Here is a 20987-nt window from a genome sequence, read left to right on the forward strand (position 1 = left end):
TAGAGTCGTCCGGTCGTCTTTACGTGCAGAGCTTTGCAGCTTTGAGAAAGATTAGAAATGTCCGCGTGTGAAGGGACGTCGTCAAGTATGTATGCCAGAAGCTCCTGTGGAAGCTGAAGTAGCGGACAAAAGCTATCTGGGGGGTTCATGATGTATTTTCGGGAGTATTGAGTAGGTAGGTCGGTTTTGACGAAGACGGTGTCACAGTGTTCAGGCGGAGGCGAGCCGGAGTTTGTTGGCATGTTACCCCGAGATCCCTGTAGACACTGCATCAACCCATCCATCGCCCTAGCTGTGAACAACAGCTTTAGGGTCATGAATTCATGTATATCATTTTACGAAAACTGTTTCGAGGCAATGCCGTTCTCAGTCCTACCTCGGCAAGCCTTGCAGCCAAACCCAGTATGCTGCGACCTTCTTTACATGGCATGATTCCTGTTACTGGGTAACACAACTTACATATGTACTCAATCCTGGCAACGTCGCATGCTTCTGGTCGTCAGCTTGCGTGGCCAGCAATGCAATTTGAGAGTGATGCTTGGAGAAAGAGTTCGGGTTGGAATTCGATCTCCAAGTATACATGCCTTGGTAATTAAGGATGGATGTATTCAGGTTCCTAGTTTCATGAAACCAGAATCTTTGAGTTCAGTCTATCGTGCAATACAGGACTTTACATGGAATGAAGAGTTTCGCTAAGAGACTGAAAGCACGTCTTTGTTTGGAGACACTCCTCAGTAATATTCCTGTCTTAGCGCCGGATGTATGACTCGTGTAATTACCCACTAGCGTTCCCCGCATGTACGCCCGCACGCCATGGACGGGCACTACGAGACAAAATCGCACGGCACGAACCACGCTCCCGACTTGTGCAGAAATATTCCGATATTTTTGCGTGTAAAATGGGGCACTGTAAGGCAGCCTCCAAGCATGAGTCGTTTATTTGCTCATGTCTTGCTCTGTGGTTTCACCTCTGCCTCTCTTCTCCTCAACCTCCATTCCGTCACGCAAGAGCACTATTTGCTCTTCTGCAACCTTTCTCTCTAAAACTCAAGGCCCTGGCCATTGAAAAAGCTACCAAATCATGACAGGAATGTCGATCCCACACCTTCGCAAGACCAAAACCTCAAGCCAGCTCATCGTCAATGGCGAACCTTTCCTCATGCTCAGTGCCGAGCTGCACAACTCTACATTGAGCTCAGCAAAGTACATGGCCGATGACAAGATATGGCAGAACATGCGTGCAATGCACATCAACACGATGCTCGGTTCCGTTTCCTGGGAACAAGTTGAGCCAGTAGAGGGTCATTTTGACTTCTCAAACCTCGACGCTGTGATTCTAGCTGCGCGCGAACACAGCATCAAGCTTGTGCTACTTTGGTTCGGCAGCTTCAAGAATGCGCTCAGCACATATGTGCCTGCTTGGGTCAAGAAGGATGTGAAGAGGTTCCCGAGAGTGCACACATTGGAAGCAGGAGGCAAACGGAGAACGCTGGAGCTGCTAAGTCCATTCTCTGAGGCGGCATGGACGGCTGACGCAAAGGCGTTTGCGAAACTCATGGCGCATCTGAAGGAATTTGATGGGCAACATAGTACCGTGCTAATGGTGCAAGTTGAGAACGAGACTGGCCTGTTGGGCGATTCCAGAGATCGCTCAAAGGTCGCGGATGAGAAGTTCCACGAGCCTATACCTAAAGAGCTGCTTGAGCATCTGCAGTCGAAGAGCGCTGGGCTACATCCAGAGCTCCAGAGACGGTACGACGTCAGCGCAGCTAAAGCAGGCGAAACATCATGGACAGAGCTTTTCGGTGCCGACGACATCATCAACGCTAATGAGATGTTCATGGCAGACGCCTACTCAAAGTACATCAATCATGTCACATCTGCTGGCAAAGCCGAATATCCAATACCCCTGTACGCCAACGTCTGGCTGAACTTCGACAATCCCACCGATCTCGATCTTACCGATATACCTGTTGTAGTGGGTGGCGGAGAAAAGGCGGGCATCTACCCATCCGGCGGCCCATGTCCGCACACACTGGACGTCTACACCTTCAATGCCCCTAGCCTAGATTTCATAGCACCGGACTTATACTTCCACGACTATGAGACGACCTGCCAGAACTACAGACATAACGGTCAGCCGTTATTCATACCCGAACAGAGGCGTGACGAGAAAGGAGCGCGACGAATCTGGAGTGCGTATGCCAACTACCTTGCGTTGGGATGCTCTCCATTTGGTATCGATTCTCTTGCAGCATCCGAAAGCGCTTTCACGAAGCATTACGGCTTGATCAATTCATTGCGAAAGCAGATTCTAGAAGCACAGGCGAACCGACCTGAAGATATGATGGGCTTCTTCTTTGATGACTTCGTCGATGGTCAGAAAATCAGCGAGAAGCCTCGTACCAAGACAATGGGTGGCTTCCAGGTCATCATAGAACGTGCGTTCGTTTTTGGTAAACCGGGGCCTGGAGCGGGTATGGTCATACACCAAGGTGATGGAAAGTTCCTATGCGCCGGCTGGGGCTTCAATCTCTCCTTCAAAAGCGCCAATCCAAAGTCAACCTTCACTGGCATTCTGCACGCAGAGGAGAAGGAAGTCAATCCTGAGACTTGCGAGCTGTCGAAGCTGAAGATCCTAGGTGGTGACGAGACAAGAAGTGGCGAGTTTCTGATCATGCCAAACGAAGACCCCGACTATGGAGGTTTTCCCATCGCAGTGACCATCCCGGCTAGAACCTGCATTGCTGAGTGCTGGGCATATAGTCTTGAAGAAAGTGAGGAAGACTTTTGAACAGCTTACGCAATAGATAGCTAGCATATTGCGACATAGATAATTTCGATAGAGTTATATCGCGATCAGCCACACCTGCTATGCTATAGAGAGCGTGAGATTAGACATATGGTGTTTGCCTCGCAATCCGTTGATCGAGACTCTCCAGTTTTACTAAAAGCTTGTCCAAATTGATGCTTGCCTGCAGAGTGGTGCCTCGGAATCCGGTTCGTAGCTCGTCTAGAAGAGCACCACAAATGTCTCTAATTTTCGGCACAATGCTGTATCCGTTAGCGTCAAACACCTCTTCTGGCATGTTGTATAGGACATCGAGCAGTTCGTCCACGACGCGATGTCGCTCTTCGATGATAGCACCTGTTGTAACTCGCATATTTTGATCCCTAGCCAAAGTGTTCATTTTTTCGAGTAGGTTTGATCGAATGTGCAGTTGCGTGACTTTGAGATTGACCTTTTGCACATTGAAGGCGAACTGTCCGGTGGCGTGAGGCGGTCGCCACGCGAGCTCTGGGGGCACATCTTCAAGCAACTGCTGAGCGCGCATGATGTGCTCATGTAAATTATCCATATTCTGAGTCATGATCGCTTGGCTAGAATGCCATACCATGAAAAGCCTGGAAAGTACATTGAGTCCCGGGATGTACGAGAAGCACGGACCGGCGTCTTCAGCGGAGCTTGCTCCAGCGCCGTGTAGTAACTGGTTGTCGCTAACCTCCAACGGAATCAGATGGCCGAAAGCTTCATGCGCATGACGTAGTACCAGTAGTTGCCTGCCGTGCATGTCGCAGGTGCACTGGCCGGCATAGATCAACCAGTAAAGACGCTTGAGGGTTTGCTGATCCATAATGACATTCACTCGAAAGCCTCGTGGATGAGGTATTTGATGCCGATCGAACTCTCTGCACAGAGGCGGTAGGTCAGTGGAGAACTGAGGCCGTGCTCATGGTTGACGGCGCTGGAAAAATTGTACAGTGCCAGTGTTCTCTCCAGTGTGATCTCGCTACTTACGCTCCACATTCTGAAGCGTTCGGCCAGATCTAGACACGCTTCCACCGATAATTCCCCGTAGAGATGGCGCCGCCTACGAAGGCTAGCCACAGTGGCAGCGCAGACCGATACTACTAGCAGGAAGAACGCTGTCGAGCCGTCGTCCTCGGAGATTCTGCGCATAAACAGAGTACGATGGAAGAGCGGGGCCACGGGATGAATCCAATCGAACCAGTCAGTCATGATCTGGTGGATAATGGCAGGCGGTGCTATGAGTCTCAAACGCGGTTGCTGAGGTTCGCTCTCCGCCGCAAATATGCCATTGCCGTCAAGGCGCTCACGCAATGAGTGCACGTATCGGTTCTTTGGACCTCGCTTTTTCCGCGGTCGCATGGTCGTGCACTCAATTTCGAGCTCAGTACAGACCGAGCATTTTGATTCGCTGCTCGACGCGACGCACTGGTGATGTCAGGCTGCGAATCTGCCCTGAACCAAGTATTCATCTCACCTTGACTTTCCTCATACGGCAAGCATCGCAAGCTGCCGAACTACGCTGCCGAACGTGCTCTTCAGGCGCTGATCGTTCTCCCATGTCGTGAGTGATGATTGAAGCACAGAGAACCTGGAAGCCGCAAAAACCATCGGAAAAATGATGCATTAGCGCCAGACTAACACTAGTCTAAGCAACCGATTCAACGCCGATCTGGTTTCTCCACACTATCACTCCACTTCCCCATGGCACAAGATGCGGGCATACCGGTAGTTTGGTCGAGACCACGAGGTCTCTCAGATGGCTTTGTTTGGGGTATATATATGCGTAGAGATATGTGCTGCCGAAGCGGAAGTATCCAAGTCTCATCGCCCTGAAGCCGCCTCTGCATATCGACCATTATGGACAGCAAAAAGGATATTGGAGTTGATCACCGAGAAGATGTTGATCCTCATGGCCAGCCAGAAGAAGATATGAGACCGTGGTACCATCAGCCTGAACTGCGGAAGCTGTACTTGCTGATGCCGTTCTTGTTCCTCGGTTCTACCACGCTAGGGTATGATGGCAGTCTCCTCAACGGCCTGCAGACTATGCCAGCATGGAAAGAATGTATGTCTTTATTTTCCTATATCTCATGCTAGTGGTCACCAACTGACGTTGTTGTCTACAGTCTTCCATCACCCCACAGGATCCCGTCTCGGTCTCCTAGGTGCATTCCCGGGATTCGGCGGCTTCGCAGTTCTCCTATTTACACCCTACATCGCCGATATGATGGGACGCAGGCTAGGAACAGGAATCGGTTGCCTCCTTGTCATCCTGGGCTCAATCATCCAGGCCTTTCCACAGCAAGACAACCCAGACGCCATGTTTCTAGCTGGCAGATTTATCATGGGGATGGGCAGCAACATTTCAAATGCGACATGCCCACTTCTGATTACAGAGGTTGCGCATCCACGACATCGAGGTAGGGTAACGACCGTATACAACACCCTGTGGTATCTGGGTGCTATCATCGCTGCATGGACAACGTACGGTACCTTGACTCACATCTCTTCCGATCTGTCATGGCATCTTCCGGTCGGGCTCCAGTGCGCTATGCCTGGAATCCAGCTTCTTGCCCTATACCTCCTCCCAGAGGTAAGTTGGTCTGCATACGCATGCTGAATGCACACTAATCTCTTGTCAGTCGCCGCGTTGGCTGATCAGCAAGAACAAGCACTCTGCTGCCAAAAAGATACTCAACAAATACCACGGGAACGGAGCCGAGACGGACTTTGTGAACTGGGAATACAACGAGATAAGCTTGACCCTGGAGGCTGAGAAGGCCGCGAGTGCCTCCAGCGGGTGGTATGAACTAGTCCGGACCCCTGGCAATAGGAAGCGCTGCTTGTTGATCATTTTGACTACCATCTTCTCGCAATGCTCAGGCAACGGCCTCGTGAGCTACTACCTGGCAGCGGTGCTCCAAACTATCGGCATAACCAACTCTTCCGACCAAGCGCTTATCAACGGTGGCTTAACAATCTGGTGTTGGCTCGTTTCTCTTGGATGTGCTTTCCTTGTTGATCGAGTGGGGAGACGAACACTCTTCTTGAGTGCCGGTATTGGTATGCTTATTGCCTTCAGCATCTGGACTGCGTGCAGCGCAGTGTACGCCCAGACTGGAAATTCAAGTGCCGGGTCCGCGGTCCTAGCAATGATATTCCTCTTCTATGGTGGTAAGTGGCTCTTTCTTTTCTTCTGTGGTGTATTGCACCATAAGAACGAACCAGCTAACATGATCACAGCCGCCGGTATCGCTTGGCCTGGCCTAACAGTTTCCTACACCGTCGAAATCCTCCCTTTCAACATCCGCGCAAAAGGCCTCACACTTTGCTTCGTTTTCACATCGCTAGCCAGTATATTCAACCAATATGTTAATCCGGTTGGTATCGAAGCGTTGGGCTGGAAATTCTACATCGTTTACGTTGTGGTATTGGTATTGGAGTGCTTGGCGATCTACTTCCTGTACGTCGAGACAAGAGGTCCGGCTTTGGAAGAGATCGCGTTGCTTTTCGATGGCGATTGTGCCAATGTCGCGGGGACGAACCTTGCGTTAGATCAGAACGGAGGGTTGACAGAGCTTAAGCGTGGAGAGGAATAATTGTATTTTCGTCATCAGTCTAGCACTTTGCTAAATCTTAAGTCAACTATTGATCCGGGATGCTGTTGCCTTGAACTTCCGCACAGGCTTGAGCGTCTCTAGATTGTATACACAGCCGTCGTTTTGACCATTTAAAAAAAGTATAAGGTTGTCCACTGGTGCAAAAGCAGCACAAACCACCCATGGGCATCTTCTCAAGATTTCTAGTTTACCTTGCAGTAGTGCGGAGTGATGGGAAAACTTCGGACGAATGGCTGAGATTGTAAATGTTCTGAACTTCCTCACTGGTAGGTATGTGGACCTAGTAGAGGTACCTGGTTACCTCTTCTAGTAGATGAGCCGTACTCGTGCTCTGTCGTCCGGTTTTAAGGTCCCAAATTTGAGTGGCGGGCGTCCTGCCGCAACGTTGTCGTGACCATTATGTTTTTGTCGTCTGCCGCGAGCTGTTCTTGGCTGCTCCGTGTGTCGTCCCAGTAAACGTCACGCCTTGGAACCTTTTTTCTACCACTGCTAATCGTAACGACATTCATCTTGATCGCGTCTGTATGATTTGCGTTTGCTCCAGACCGACTCTGATTGTGGCGAACGTATTCGCTTGTATCGTAAGAGACGTGAGGTGTGTGGGCATTGCGATAGAAGACAGCGAATGCGGGACCGCACCCGATGCAGACAGCTACGGCTGCTTCGATGATGGACCAGAGGGAAAGCCATGATGGACTTGGTGATGAGCCACTCCCAGCCCTGATGCCCACTTGCACGACACGCAGAGTGGCGAAGATTGTGCATACCACAGCCGATGCGAAGAGTGCGATGATGGCGATTTTCTGCGCGCGTGCCATTTGTAAATTCCAGACCAACCGTATCGGCAGGAACATGACTGAAATCGTTAATACTCGGCTTGTCGTAAGAATATCTACCACATACTCATAAAGTCTGACAGGATATCAACACCGTATGTCATGTATAGGCTCGCAAGCTGACCACGGATAGCTCGAGGACCTGAACACTCTCCCTTGGTCATGAATTTGACAAAACTGGGGCAAGAAGTAAAGTAAGAGACGAGACAACCGATCAAGGACTAGAAAATGTGGTTCAGCAATAGCAAAGAGTGCATGACGATATTTACTTACAACTATGCAGAACCAGAACACAGCCCACCAAAGTCTTTTGTACACTGCCGGAAGACCTTCTAGCAACTTCTTGTAAAGTGCTAGCAACGATAACTTGACCGACCACAATGTGAGCCAGAACGTCATTGTCGTCACAATCAAGTACCGATAGTAGACAAGGACGTCATCTTGCATCGTTGGCCAAGGTTTCATCTGTCCTAAGCTGACTCTTCCGGCCGCGTAGACCGTTGGAACCATGAGGAGATAGCATATCGACATGATAAGGAAGAAGACATATGCCGTGTACATGAGATAATCCTGTAACTCCATGGCTTTGCGCTTCCATACCTGTATGCCGATACGTACAAGTATGAAGGCTGAAGGAAGTGCCATCATGGGGTAGGCGACTTGGAGGAACTGAGTTTCCGAGATGATCTCTGTATACGGTGAAGACGACATGACTGTATGTCTTGCATCAGGATGGGTAGAAAAGAAGGATCGCTAACAGAAGACAGAGGTAATGATGGTTCATTCAGCCGAGGGGAGAAAGATGTGGTCAAGCCTTATTGCCAAAACAGATTGCATCTTCCTTACGATTGCACTGTACATATCAGAAGTCCAGATATTCGAATTTGTCTTCCCAAGCGATTGCCAACTCCAGCAGGTTTCGACAGGAAGTGGCACAGTATCTTATCCATGGTGCATTGATGGGCCCGAGGTAGTGGACGCGGCTCGGCGTGGGATAAGTTAAGGAAATCCCTACTACCAACACGGTCATAAGCTAAGGTGGGCTGATGAGCGGCTCATCTAGAATCTTGATCCTTCGTTGGCGCACTAGATGTGAAGTTCGTAGCTTTTGAAAGCTATTTCCTGGGGTGCAAGTGAAGATCCAGTGATGCGCACTTGTCGTATATCGAAAGGTAACTAATCGACCAATGTTTCTTGTCTTGAAGGAGAGAACTGTTTACAGATCAGGTGCGGAGAGAAGGGCAGTGTACAAAATACGGTCTGCTTGGCCCGACGCATCCGCACCTACCGAGGTGGCGTAGCTACGCATGTAGGAGTGGGAGCGTCGCCGCCAAGGTTAGGCCCATGGAGAAAATAAGGGGTTGCCAGCGTGCCTGCCGAGGCGGCGGCATGTGGAGACAGCGAACGGCGTTGACGGAAGCGTCCGGAACCTCCACAACACCGGTAAGTCCGCACTTCTTATTACCACCACATACCGAATGACAACTTTTGCGAATCAATCCCTTTCAATTTGTAACCAGTAATCCCTGGGATGGTCAGGCTGAGTCGAGTCGACCTCAAGCGAGCGTGCGATATTTGCGAAGGATGCTGCCGTTCTGCGGCACGGTTATGCAGTGTGATAGGATTAGGATTTGATAATTTATATCCATGTAGCACGCAGTAGTGCTATACAATTTCGACAGTTCTACCTATTTCGCCTTTACACGCCACTCAGATATGGTGTGCACCGCCATGAAGAGCATTTTTGGTCTTCTCGACGTCGGAGGCTATCGATACCAAAAATCATCGCGCATGTGTTCAATTTCGCATAGTTGTGAGCGCGCAAGCAATTGGCGCCCCAAAGACCTGTTGCTAAACTGCGTCTGCTCATTTTCTCAGGGGGAAGACAATGAAGGTCTAGATGTCCTATTAAAGGCAGGTGAAAACGTAGGATGAGATCCCCCTTGATGTACACGGCATGACAGCTTAGCCTCTCAAAGACTAGATCTACGGGTAGTCCAAAAGAATAGCAATAGCGTACAAAAGTTCTGGGCACAGCCGCGGAGCACCAGAATCCTGGGACTGCCGAGAGATTGTATCCAGGACTACAGAAATAAAAGGATGTGATTCCCTGGCATTGGGTTACAGCCAACATCGTTTTAGACTCTTCCCTGCATTTACACGGCATTCTCCGTTTCCCTCTGCACGTCGCGCCTCTTTATCCCACACGTGCAGTTGCTTTTGTTCGTTCCTCCGGCGGCTAACGCTGTTCCCCACCTTTAAAGGATGAGGTACGCTATCTCACTTGCCGCCTTGGTGACAGGCGTCGTGTCTCAATCATCCTTCGAGCCAGCAGACTTCAACATTACTGAGGCCTTGCTCAAAAATGGTGTCAACGTCTCGGCAATTCCTGAGCTTGAACCATTGGCAGAGAGATCGTTGTTGAGTGGTTGCTCCATAGCCGTAAGTACTACTCTATGCTAATAGCAGATTTCCTTGAAAGCTAACACTTCTCTAGTGTAACTCCCTGAAGTTAGTCTTTGGTGATAGCCAGGTTGAGACACGCTCCGAAGCCGCCTACAGTGCATTTGTTGGCGATTATTGGTCTGGCCAACAAAGACAGATCTCCCCTGAGTGTGTCTTCAAGCCGAAGAAAGCTTTGGATATCTCGACCTCCATTCTCCTTTCCCGTCTTACGCAATGCCCCTTTGCAGCCAAAAGTGGAGGTCATTCTGCAGTAGCAGGCGGCTCGAACATTGAGGGCGGTATCACCATCAGCTTCGAGAATATGCACTCGACGGTAGCATCGTCTGACAAGAAGAGTGTCACATTTGAGCCTGGTCAGACATGGTATGATGTATACACAAAACTGGAGAAACAAAACATTACGATCATCGGTGGTCGAGTAAGTACGAGGTATCAGGGTAGATAGACACTTAACTGACTGGGACTCAGGTCGCTAGTGTTGGCGTTGGAGGATTGACTCTTGGCGGAGGTAAGATTCGAAAATCTGAGACAACAAGTCAACATACGCTGACATCCAGCTTTAGGTATCTCATACTTCTCGAGCGAGTATGGTTTGGCATGCGACAACGTCATCTCATATGAGGTGGTCACTGCATCTGGACTCATCATCACCGCCAGCCAGACATCATTCCCAGACCTCTACTGGGCTCTTCGAGGTGGTGGCAACAACTTCGGTCTCGTCACCAAGTTCACTGTCAACGCCGTTCCCAGGACTCCAACCATGTGGGGTGGCTCGAGGGCTCATCTTTCGACCAATTTCACGGCTCTCATCAACGCCTACTACAACCTCGGTATGAATGCGAAGAAGGACGGCAAGGCCCATCAGATCCTATCGTTCGGCTGGGGTGGACCCAGTCTCGGGCCAATAGCTCAAGTTGAGCTAGAGTACTCAGACCCTATCTCTGACGCACCAATACTGGCCGAGTACAACAGCATCGAAGGAGCTATTGCAGACGGAACGGGAGTCAGGAGTCTCGCCAGCTTGGCCTCGATCCTAGACGGCCCAGCTAGTGGCCCAGGGAGTCGACAAGGCTTCTGGACTTGGAGCACCAAACTCGATGTGGAAATGGCCACCCTCACCAAGGACATCTACCTTGAGGAGCTCACTAGTATCACAGATACGACGGACCTTGTACCCGCTCTTTCCCTCCAGGTCATTACTGAGCCCATCATCGAGGCTGGTCTCAAGAAAGGAGGCAATCCGCTGGGACTTGATCCCAAGGAAGGGCCTCTGATGTTAGCTCTGATTTCTCTGAGATGGTCCGACGTCGCCGATGATGAGAGACTCAACACTTGGGCCAGAAAAGTCCAGGATCGTTGCGAAGCGGTTGCAAAGGCTGCAGGCAAGATGAATGACTATATATACATGAACTACGCCAGTCCATACCAGAACGTTGTAGCTGGATACGGCGCAGCAAACCAGGCTAAGCTTAAGGCCATCTCAATGAAGTATGATCCTTCTGGCGTATTTGAGATACTCCAACCTGGTTACTTCAAGCTTGACGGTACGCCATCAGGCCAGAACTAGGAGAGCCGGTTCTGGATATAGTGGAGAGATTAATTCCAATACAAACGACTTGTATTTCGCATCTTACTTCAACCCCATTTCAAGCCCCGTGCTTTGATATATATGACTGTCCCGCTTCTTTCCTGTTTGTTCCGTTCGCGAGATGTCTTCAAAGACTCGTATGAGTTCAGAAATCCTGAGACATTGGGTATTACACTTTTGGCAACACTTCTGCGCGATAGTACCCTTGAAGCTTGGATATCGCTTATGAAGTTAGCAAAAAGGAAGGTGAGAGGGGTTCCACATAACGTTCCCTCGATGTAGATAACGGCGAGCCGTACTCGACTAAGCACTGCTCTCTAGCTGCTTTACATCTTCACAAAGCTCATATTAGGGTATCTGAGCAGCTTCCGTATTACTACAAAGTCAAAAGATGTTCATGGGTGGAGATGCAGCGACGGCTAGAATGGAGTACTGTTAGCATATGCCTTGCCCTAACGTATGTGCTTCATTCCCATTCCATAACCACTTTCTTATACATTCGGATATCACATGACTCCATCTCTTCACCCAAGCATACTCCTCTTCCTCCCCCTCAACCGTACCCCTTCCAGCCTCTTCAGAACCCCCTTTGCGCCCTTTCCACATTCGCCGTACGCCTTGAGCACTTCCTGGAACAGCGGCTCAGCAGCTGGGTGGGTTGCTGAAAACGCCCTTTCAAGGACGTATAGATCAACAGCTTTGTCTTCGTCCTGTATGCTGGCGGTTGTGAGGCCAAAGTCGATCAGGAATATATCGCCGGCTAGCGAAGAGGGAGGGGTGGACTGTTGCGCAGAGTTGGTGGGGACAAGGTCTGGTGGTTCTTCGCCGCGCATGGCTGCTTCACGGAGGCTGCTTGTTGTTTGTCTTCCCTGTGGCATTTTCTGCTGCTCGTCTGCCTCTTCGTGCTGTGGTTTCGGTATCCGTAGCATGATATTGCTTGTTGTGAGATCTCCGTGACATACCCCGAGTTCGTGCAGCTTTCCTACTTCCCGTCCTACTCGTCGCATCAGATCGAGTATCTCAGTTTCTTCTTCTTCTGTGGCCTTTTCATCCTTTTCTCGCTGTGTTACTTGATGCGCCCAGCCGTCTAGCACTTTCCTCACAGTCCTACCATCTACATATTCCAGCACTAGCCACCCGGCATCCCAGTCCGCGCCAATCACACCCGGCACGTTGACGCCATCTCTCTTGACCCTGATCAGACTCCTCGCTTCGGCCAGCAACCTCTGTTTTGTCAGACGCTTGTCTAGAGTGGGATGGCGGTACGGCTTTGGTGGTCGGTATTTGACAACGACAGGCGTACTCGGCGTGAGGAAGGTGGTTTTGTATACAAGGGCCTCGGCACCTTGTGTTATGGCTTCGAGGGCGTCGTGAGAGAAAGGCGGAGGGAGAGTATGGAGAGGACGCGACGTCTCTGGGGGTGGTGGGGGTTCGATTGGAGGAACGACCGGAGGCTCAGCCATTGCGGGCTGTGTTGTTATGTATAGGCTGGTGCGACTCTATAATTGCACATGTACTCAGAGAGCGGTGCGACAGGTATACTGAAGGCGTGGGTGAGTTCGGAGCGCGTGGTGCGTGGGGGAATTTTGGTGTCGACAACTGAAGCTTCGCACTTGCCCCGCGATGCGACACCAACCATCAGCCCTACCACGCTTATCGATTCTTTAGCTTCAACACCACGCGAGCATCATGTCGATCACCGTTGAACGGCTTTGGAGGCACTAAAGTACCGAGATTAGCTATTACCCTGACAGAGGTTGCGTTGAGCACAGATGGAGATCAACTATCCGGATTTACAACCCCGACTCGTGATTTTGCTAGCTGATTCACGGGCTCACATGGTCTGTTGCCGGCAAAAGCGACCCAAATCGTATGCTGTTAACCTCACTTTGCAATCAGGTTTGTGCATGTTGTGAAAGCGAGTGTGATTGCATTTAGGTATCTCATCCTACATGCTCCACTTTCTTCTCTTTGCATCGCCTTGCCACCCAGGCCGCAGTAGTAGCGAATGGATTGGTCAAAAGTAAAGCATCTCCAACAAACAATGGTAACACAAAACAGAAGCCCAAAGCAGACAATGAGCTCTAGCCACAGGCAGTCGAGCTCACATCCATGAAGCATATCCTAACTCGCCCGTCCAAATCGCCGGGCAAAAACCATAGAGCCTTCCCACCGTGCTCATTAAAGCAGTCCGCATAAGAGTCTGGGAAACAAGAAGGGGTGGAAAAGAAGATCTTCCCAGTGGGCAAGAGACGAAGAGTAATCGTGATATTCGAGAGATGGCAAAAGTGACCTTGGTCAAGTGCAGAAAAACAAATGAACTAAGAAGCAAGGAAAGGTTCGTAATGGGCCGTAACAGAAGGCGTCCGAAGCGCGCCGCAGTAATATGCACAAGGGAATGGATCTCCCGTTTTGTTCTTTTCCAATCCATGGTTCAAGGCCTAGAACACAGTGCTCTTGCGCTTCTCAGCGCTCGTGAGAACAAGCTTGGGCATGCCTCGGCGTTGGCCGCTCTCCTCGGGACGGATGTCGACCAGACCGCCTCCAATGGAAGCACCGTCATCGCTGCTAACGCTATTGGCAGTGTAGGAGCGGTTGATCGAGTTATCGCGGGATCGTTCCTTGGAGGCCTTGCGCTCCGATCCAATAGCACCGTTGGCGACAGCACGAAGGCTACCGATGCTGGGCCTTCCAGAAAGGCTGCCACTTCCACTGCTGCGAACGCTGTCGGAGTCGTTGTCAGATGAAGGGAAGTGGTCGCTATCAGGTGAGGCGCTTCCGCTGCTAGTGCGGTGAGCGCGACGGCCAATGCCAGCTCGCACAAGGTTGCCCACAGCCTGGCGACGTTGGCGGGTAGCAAAGTTCTTGCTACCCTCATGCTTGGTAGTGGGGCGCTCCTTGAGTTCCTCAATGGAGGGAGGGTTGCGAGGCTGACGGACTGGGTGCTCTCCAGCACGTGCCTGACCAGGACCGAATGTGCCTGTCATGGGAGTAGCAGGGAAGCCAACGGGGCGAGTGAAGGCAGAACGAGGTCCCTCCTCGGCCTTGCCGTCAACAGCAAGAGAAGATAAGTTCTTCTTGTGTCCTCGACGGAAAGCGTTGGCAGATGGCGGCGGGAGCGGCACAACATCCTGAGGAGGAGTGTTGGACTTCTTTGGCGGAGACGTGCTGCGCGAACCCCAAGGGCTAGGGTTGCTCTCGTTGGGAGGAGACACGTGGAGTACTGGAGTGTCAACCTTGGGCGGCGATGGAGCGAAGCGGGGAGTTGGCGGAGGAGGCGAGTGCGACAGGCCCGACATGCCGTTCTGAGCCTGCATGTCGCCGTTGTCTTGCTGGTAACTCGGGTCCACGACATACTGGTACTGGCCAGTCATCTGGTTGAAGACCAGGTAGACGCCAGGCTGGTTGGTCTCCTGGATGGCAGCAGTGTTTCCAAACTGCTGACCATATGCGTTCATCTGGGGAGTGTATGGCGTGTTGGCGTACTGCTGTCCACCGTTCATGTTCATGTTGCCGAACTGCTGGGTTGTCAGAGCAAGGAGTTGCTGCTGGAGCTGCTGCTGCCTCTGGGCGAGGTACAGCTCGGTAGCCAACAGCTGAGCGGCAACATTGGGATCCATCTCGCCATCGTCGAACTCGAACTGGGGAGGGGCGAGGACCTGGTTGTAGAAGTCGGGCTGCTGCTGCTGTTGCTGGTACTGGTTCACACCGCTGAAACCAGAGCCGATGGCAGTCTGAGGACCCTGGTTGGCACCGTTGAACTGCCTCGAGGAGCGGTTGGCAGTGTTGTTGCCAACGGTGTGCTGGCGCTGCGAGTAAGGAGCCGAGGCAGGGGGCTGGGCAGACGTGGGCGTCTTGGGCGCGGTGCGGAGGCCGGCCAGAAGGTGGGAGCGGCTGGTGCGAGGCGTCGCAACCGAGTCCTCGGCGATGGAAGCAACCTTGGGCGGCGAAGCGACGCTGAGACGCTTAAGCTGAGCGCCCTTGCCGCGAGACGCAAAGCTCGAGGTGGGGCCGCCGAAGCCGCCCTGGGATTGGAAGTTGTTGTAAGTCATCTGAGCAAGACCGCCAGCGTCCATGCTCATTGTGGTGGTCTAAGAAGAGTTGCGAACAAAGAGTAAGAGTGCAACAGGGTGTGTGCTGGGTGCACACGGGAAAGATACAGAATCGAAGAAGGCCGGAAGAGGGAGTGCTAGCGCAGACAGAAAGCCGAGCGGAGACACGAGACGTTTGCTGCGAGGCAGAAGTGCGGGTGGGCTGGCGATTACGGGATTAAGGATCGTAAAGATCGGGAGTGCAAGGTAGAGTTGTTATCGAAAACCGGCCGATGGGCAATGCAGTTGGAGCTATTAACAAGTTGTTGGGTCGCTAGGTCGATGGGGTTCTGTTGCCAGAAGGATCAAGTGATGGCAGCGGGAAGGCGCGGTCCAGCAGACAGAGATGCGAAGCAGACGGGCGAAGATAATTTTGATGAAGTCGGATACACGGACAGGCGGTGACGGGATCAAGAGCAGACAAGCTGGTAGTTGATGCGTCGGCTGGCGAGCTCTTCTTCTCTTGGGGGAGCGACGGGACTGGCGCGCTCGCACAATCTCAGATTAGGCGGGGGGATAAGCTGGTCCAACTGGGGGAGCAGGTAGAAGATGCAGAAGCGGCACTGTGTTGTCGAAGAGAGCGAAGGGAGAGAGAGAGGTAGAGAGGAAAGGGCGAGTTGGAGGGGCCAGGAGAGAAAAGTGACGAGCAGCGGAGGAGCAGAGAGCCATGGACGAATGCGAGCCGCTATAAGTGACGGGGACCAGTGGCAGCGAACCCTGCATCGAGCCTAGCCTAATGCAGCCCCCTGGACGCGCTGCAGACCTGGACGCACGCTTGAAACGCTGGGCCTGATGCGCAATAACTGCGCTTTGGCCGTTCCTGCGTGCGAATGCCCTGGGGTCAGAGGGCTTGCTTTGATGCGTTGATAATGCCTTGCCACGCCACGCGTAGAGTTGAGTGCTGCTACTGTATACAAAGCGTTCGGTGTCCTCGTGGGTTTCAGGTGGTGATGGTGAACGGGATGGTCGCTCCTGCCGCACCTGGCGAGGGCCCTGGAGCGCTCCTGCCCGACGCCACGGCCGTCCCTTCCTCGCAGTCGACAGTGCCTTCCTGGCAGCGGGCCCAGCCAGGCAAGAGCGACTGGCAAACAGAACCACCGAAACAGCGGCAAACGTCTTCTCATTGCTCGAGCGCGCTGCCCAAGCGCACACCGCAAGACTTGATCCACTGCATCGATAGCGTCTATCTACGCCATCTCGGCCAGTCGTTCGTAGCGTCTCAGTAGCTACCAACGGCGGCTATGCCTCTGCCCACTGCTACTGGCCAGCGCCCTCGAGGCCACCGCAGCCCTTCAGCCACGCACACGACGCCCTAAATATATACCCACCACCACCTGTTCATCTGCTCCATCGCTGCCTCTGCAGAGGCAGAGGCATTGGTGCGCAGTCGTCCCCCGCCCTCAACCACGGCCAGCGCAACATGCGTACGAATGGCTCCGGAGCCCTGCACCAGACAGCGCAAATGTTTAGTGACCCGTCAGCAGTCATCTTCCAAATGTCCGCAACTTCCCACGCGCAATCTGCAATGCATGTCGTGCGGGAGGAGCATGCTTGTTGGTGTCCCGACCCCAGACAGGGCTGTCAGGTCACGCTTTCCAGTGCAGATCCAGACAAATTCTCGGTGCCCTGCCACTAGCCTCGCGATCCAGTCCCTTTTTTCCCACCCTTTTTTTCTTACACGCGTCGGCTTCCGCGGTCTTTCTATCGATTCATGCACCTGCTCGTGCGACCCCGTTCTTCGCTGTCGCCTGCCGTGTCGTCCCGGGTCTGCCCTGCTGTCTCGGTCTGAAACTGTCGCTCCCTCATTTCGCTACACACTCCCTGCAGGAACGCCTGCCAAGCCGTACTCGAAAGCATGAAACATGCTCTCGACTAGCGTTTGGACCGCCGACACGGTGGGATCTCGAGGTCCGCTGTCAGGGCCATGCTCCAACGCTGATCTCCATTCGGGTGTGGGGAGTCAACCGTGTCTCTGCATCGAGATGCTCTTACCCAACTCCTGGATATCACTACACCAATCTCACTTACCAACGACGCCTTTTCCGCCTCGTGTGCGTCGTCAGACGCCGCTACCGTTTGGGCACTGCGACTATCGAATCTAGCATCAGAGCTATTCGGCACGATACCGGTGCTGTACTGGCACCCGTTCGGGTCAGGGCCGTCACCCTTAGCGGGCAGTAAATCGCTGCATACGACCGAACTGGCCGATTCTTTTCTTCGAAAAGAAGCACATCAGCACTGCGCGTCCGCTCTGGACCGGAACACTGCGGCGACGATTTTGTGGGGCGCATTGGTCTGTTCAGACGCGCAGAACAAAGGCAAGAACGAGGCGCACAACCAACACGCTATGGACGCTGCGAAGTGTTTTTGCGCAGAGTATGCGAGTTCGTATTTCCAGCGGTGCAGCAAAGCTTCAAACTTAATATTCATACTCGAGTCGCGCAGATGAGCATTCTCACCAGACTGTCAGCTTACGCACCATCAGCGCTAAACTAAGATGCGCTTGTGCAGCTCTGTTTCACGGACACGATCGTCAACGCCGTCCAAAGCAGGAGGCTCTGGTGCTGCAAGGCTACATGTTTCGAACGCGTTCCAAGCTTCTCTGATACGCATTCTGCGGACCACCGATCCTCGCTATTAGTACTCACCGCACTGAATTGTCCTGAATTACGGAATTGTTGCTATCGCCTCTCATGAGGTGGTTCCATGTCTCTTTGGTCCCTCTCATCGAGAGATTACCATGACGAACCAGGATATTGAAAAGGCGACTCCTCGTTCTATCGTCCTGTGCACGCTTGGTGCAATATATCCAGAGAGCATGCTCCGCATCATGCAGCTATAAGTCAGACTCGGAAGAGCTTGCAGAAGTCTGAATGTAGTCTAGGTCTAGGGGAAATGCGCATCAGTGTAAAAGAGGTAACGTGTCACGAGCGCACGAGGCGGATGGTCGCTGTTTAATAAGTACTGCAAGTTCACAGACGGATAGTGTGTAACCCGAGATCTTTTGATACCTTAAGGTCTCACACCATCTGGAACGTGCAAAACAAGAGACAGACTCTATTGCTTGCACTCGCCCAAGCAAACATCCAGTCGTGTTGAGCGGATCCTCACGAGACTGGCTAGTAGTGTTTCCGCATGTTTGGAACTTGGCATGATACTCGGCACGAAACATCTGACAGCACCTACTTAATAGATCCTGCTATCCAGATTCTTCCTAACCGTCGCGAACATCAGGCAAACAGTTTCGGCCAGCTTCACCATGGGTTTTCCGATATTTTTGGCGCAATTGACGGAGCGAGGAAGGCAACAAGCCACAGAGATGTCGAGTATATAGTCCGCCTCAGCGTAGCGTGCCTTCTAAGGATCAGATCTGCTGTGCATTTCCCATCTTCTACTACCATCGATATCCTAATCAGCATATTCACTAATCTCCATTGTTACTTTTAATTCCCATCTTTCTTAATCCTACACCAACCAAACTTCAACATGCTCTTCTCAAACATCGTACTCGCGGCTTTGGCCCAGAGCTTGACAGTCTACGCTGCCACCATGACGGTCACTGTAGCTGCCAACAACAAGTTCCAGTTCACACCCAACTCCATCACCGCCCAGCCCGGTGACATGGTCGCTTTCAACTTTGTCAGCCAGGTACGCCAGTCTTCTTTATCCCTTCACGTCATATAACATACTGACTCCATTCTTGCAGAACCACAGTGTAGCTTCCTCGAACGCAAACACCCCTTGCCAACCCCAGCAAAATGCAATCTTCTCCGACTTCCAGCCCATCCCTGGTAACCCCAACGGTTCTCCAAACGGTAACGGTGGCGGCAGCGCTGGCAACGGTCGCAACCGCAACAACAACCGCCAAGCCGGAAACACGCCCATGTTCATGGTTCCCATCACCGACAACCAGCCCATGTACATCTACTGCTCTCAAGCACAGCATTGCCAGCAAGGCATGGTCATGGTCATCAACCCACCCAACGCCCAGGCTGTGACACAGTACCAGAACAAGGCTGCACAGGCCAACAACAACGTCTCTCCCAGGGGTGGTATCAGCGGCGGACAGGTGCTGAACAACAACGCTGGAACCAACCCCAAGAACGTTTTGGGTGCTCAGGCAGGTGATGCGGCGACGACGGCGAACACAAAGGGCAAGGGTAAGGGCAATGGTGCCGCTGCTGGTCTGGCTGGTCTTCTCGGAGGTCTGGGCAAGGGCAACTAAGCATGTCAAGGATGCGTTGATGAGGTGGAATATGCGAGATGGAGTATTATGAATGGAGGGACACGGGCTGTGTGTAAATATATGATGATGGTATCGATGGTAGTAGTTGAAATGCTGGTCATTGGTGTGTAAATAAAATAGTAATATATGTCTTATGAAAACCTATCGAAACATCTGCGTGGCTTTGGTGAGCATTTGGTTGAGAGGAGCACAGGACTGGTAACAGTGACGTCACTGTTACAGTTCCAGGTAGCTATTGTCTTCAACGCTTTCCCTTCACCTAAAAACACATATCAGGTGCAGCGTCAGCCCCGCTGCTGTACCCGTGTTCGATCTCAACAACCACACTAAATCTTTGATGTCGCAATGGTTTCCTAGAGTGTATAACATCATCGTTGCGATCCCAAAAGCAGGGTGAGGATGACCTACAGCCACGCTAGAACAATTGCCACAAGCGCGAGTAGGCAGCAGTCTATCATCTTACAAAACCTCACTTTCTATGTTGTCGTGCTCCTGAGAACAATGGTAAGCCATGACAATGGTAAGCAGGTAGACGGACGGCCTGCCTCGGACCGCTTGGGTCCATGTATCCAAATATCAATTTATTCTCGTCTCTAGCAAAAACCACTCGTACCATTTACTCGCACTTTACAAATTATCACCACAGCACACTCGACCAGTTACAACTCTTCATCTGATCATCACTGGCAATTCTAACCCGACAACCAAACTCGAAAGACATAGTCGCAACCTCTCGAGGACGGCAACAAGATGATCAAGATTCTCGCAATGCTGCTGCTGGTACAGCTCTCTAATCTTTACCTTTTTGTCAAGACTGCCATTTCCAGTTTCGACATCCTTCCTCTCAACATGTCTTCGCTCTACGATTCAGCGAAAAACGCAACGAAACCCACATCCCTGTTCTCATTCTCCAATCTAGCATTATTCAAGCACACAGAAGAAGAACCCGGCGCCGCCACTCCATCTCCCAAGGCCACAGGAGTCGCGGTTCCATCTATCCAGACCCAGGCCCAGGCCCAGACCCAGACCCAGCCCAAGGCAAACACTACCGGCAAGCAACGTACAAAGACCAGAAAGTCTAGATACAGCATCCTCTCGAAACTCAACGAGATACCAAATAGTCCTGGCGTCCAGTGCGCAACCATGTGACGGAGCAGCAGGAGACAGATGTGGAAGCGTACGAGCGCTGGTTCGCTTGCACATTATTTGGCCATGGTATGTGTCGCTTACTTTTCTTTTTTCACTTCCTTGATGTCATCACTAACCATAATGACAGGTTTCTCTATTGACTGATGGATTCCCTGGTATTAGCAGCGCGTTTAGAGGGC

The 20987-nt window shown here is 51.9% G+C and overlaps 7 protein-coding genes across 7 annotated transcripts; 4 read left to right on the plus strand and 3 right to left on the minus strand.

The window, feature by feature from the left end:
- Positions 1 to 1081: 1081 nt before the first annotated feature.
- On the plus strand, positions 1082 to 2794 carry ACET3X_002914 (uncharacterized protein; the record flags this gene model as incomplete). Its single annotated transcript, XM_069449710.1, has 1 exon — positions 1082 to 2794. The coding sequence occupies one exon, from the start codon at positions 1082 to 1084 to the stop codon at positions 2792 to 2794; it is 1713 nt and encodes a 570-aa protein (XP_069309461.1).
- Positions 2795 to 4669: 1875 nt separating this feature from the next.
- Positions 4670 to 6411, plus strand: ACET3X_002915 (uncharacterized protein; the record flags this gene model as incomplete). Its single annotated transcript, XM_069449711.1, has 4 exons — positions 4670 to 4877; positions 4939 to 5405; positions 5455 to 5986; positions 6056 to 6411. 4 exons carry the CDS (start codon positions 4670 to 4672, stop codon positions 6409 to 6411), a joined length of 1563 nt encoding a protein of 520 aa, XP_069309462.1.
- A 43-nt stretch (positions 6412 to 6454) lies between these two features.
- Positions 6455 to 8588, minus strand: ACET3X_002916 (uncharacterized protein). Its single transcript, XM_069449712.1, has 3 exons — positions 7542 to 8588; positions 7336 to 7489; positions 6455 to 7288 (listed from the first exon to the last, which is right to left on the minus strand). The coding sequence occupies exons 1-3, from the start codon at positions 7977 to 7979 to the stop codon at positions 6777 to 6779; spliced, it is 1104 nt and encodes a 367-aa protein (XP_069309463.1). The 5' UTR covers positions 7980 to 8588; the 3' UTR covers positions 6455 to 6776.
- Positions 8589 to 9533: 945 nt separating this feature from the next.
- Positions 9534 to 11301, plus strand: ACET3X_002917 (uncharacterized protein; the record flags this gene model as incomplete). The annotated part of the gene is made up of 4 exons (XM_069449713.1): positions 9534 to 9710; positions 9766 to 10152; positions 10203 to 10242; positions 10298 to 11301. The coding sequence occupies 4 exons, from the start codon at positions 9534 to 9536 to the stop codon at positions 11299 to 11301; spliced, it is 1608 nt and encodes a 535-aa protein (XP_069309464.1).
- A 545-nt stretch (positions 11302 to 11846) lies between these two features.
- ACET3X_002918 (uncharacterized protein) lies at positions 11847 to 12785 on the minus strand (the record flags this gene model as incomplete). The annotated part of the gene is made up of 1 exon (XM_069449714.1): positions 11847 to 12785. One exon carries the CDS (start codon positions 12783 to 12785, stop codon positions 11847 to 11849), a length of 939 nt encoding a protein of 312 aa, XP_069309465.1.
- Positions 12786 to 13232: 447 nt separating this feature from the next.
- Positions 13233 to 16063, minus strand: ACET3X_002919 (uncharacterized protein). The gene has a single exon (XM_069449715.1). It carries the CDS (start codon positions 15402 to 15404, stop codon positions 13764 to 13766), a length of 1641 nt encoding a protein of 546 aa, XP_069309466.1. The 5' UTR covers positions 15405 to 16063; the 3' UTR covers positions 13233 to 13763.
- Positions 16064 to 18899: 2836 nt separating this feature from the next.
- ACET3X_002920 (uncharacterized protein) lies at positions 18900 to 19638 on the plus strand (the record flags this gene model as incomplete). Its single annotated transcript, XM_069449716.1, has 2 exons — positions 18900 to 19061; positions 19120 to 19638. The coding sequence occupies 2 exons, from the start codon at positions 18900 to 18902 to the stop codon at positions 19636 to 19638; spliced, it is 681 nt and encodes a 226-aa protein (XP_069309467.1).
- Between the last annotated feature and the right edge of the window lie 1349 nt (positions 19639 to 20987).

This window comes from Alternaria dauci, chromosome 2 (assembly GCF_042100115.1).
Source record: "Alternaria dauci strain A2016 chromosome 2, whole genome shotgun sequence".
Classification (NCBI taxonomy): Eukaryota; Fungi; Ascomycota; class Dothideomycetes; order Pleosporales; family Pleosporaceae; genus Alternaria; species Alternaria dauci.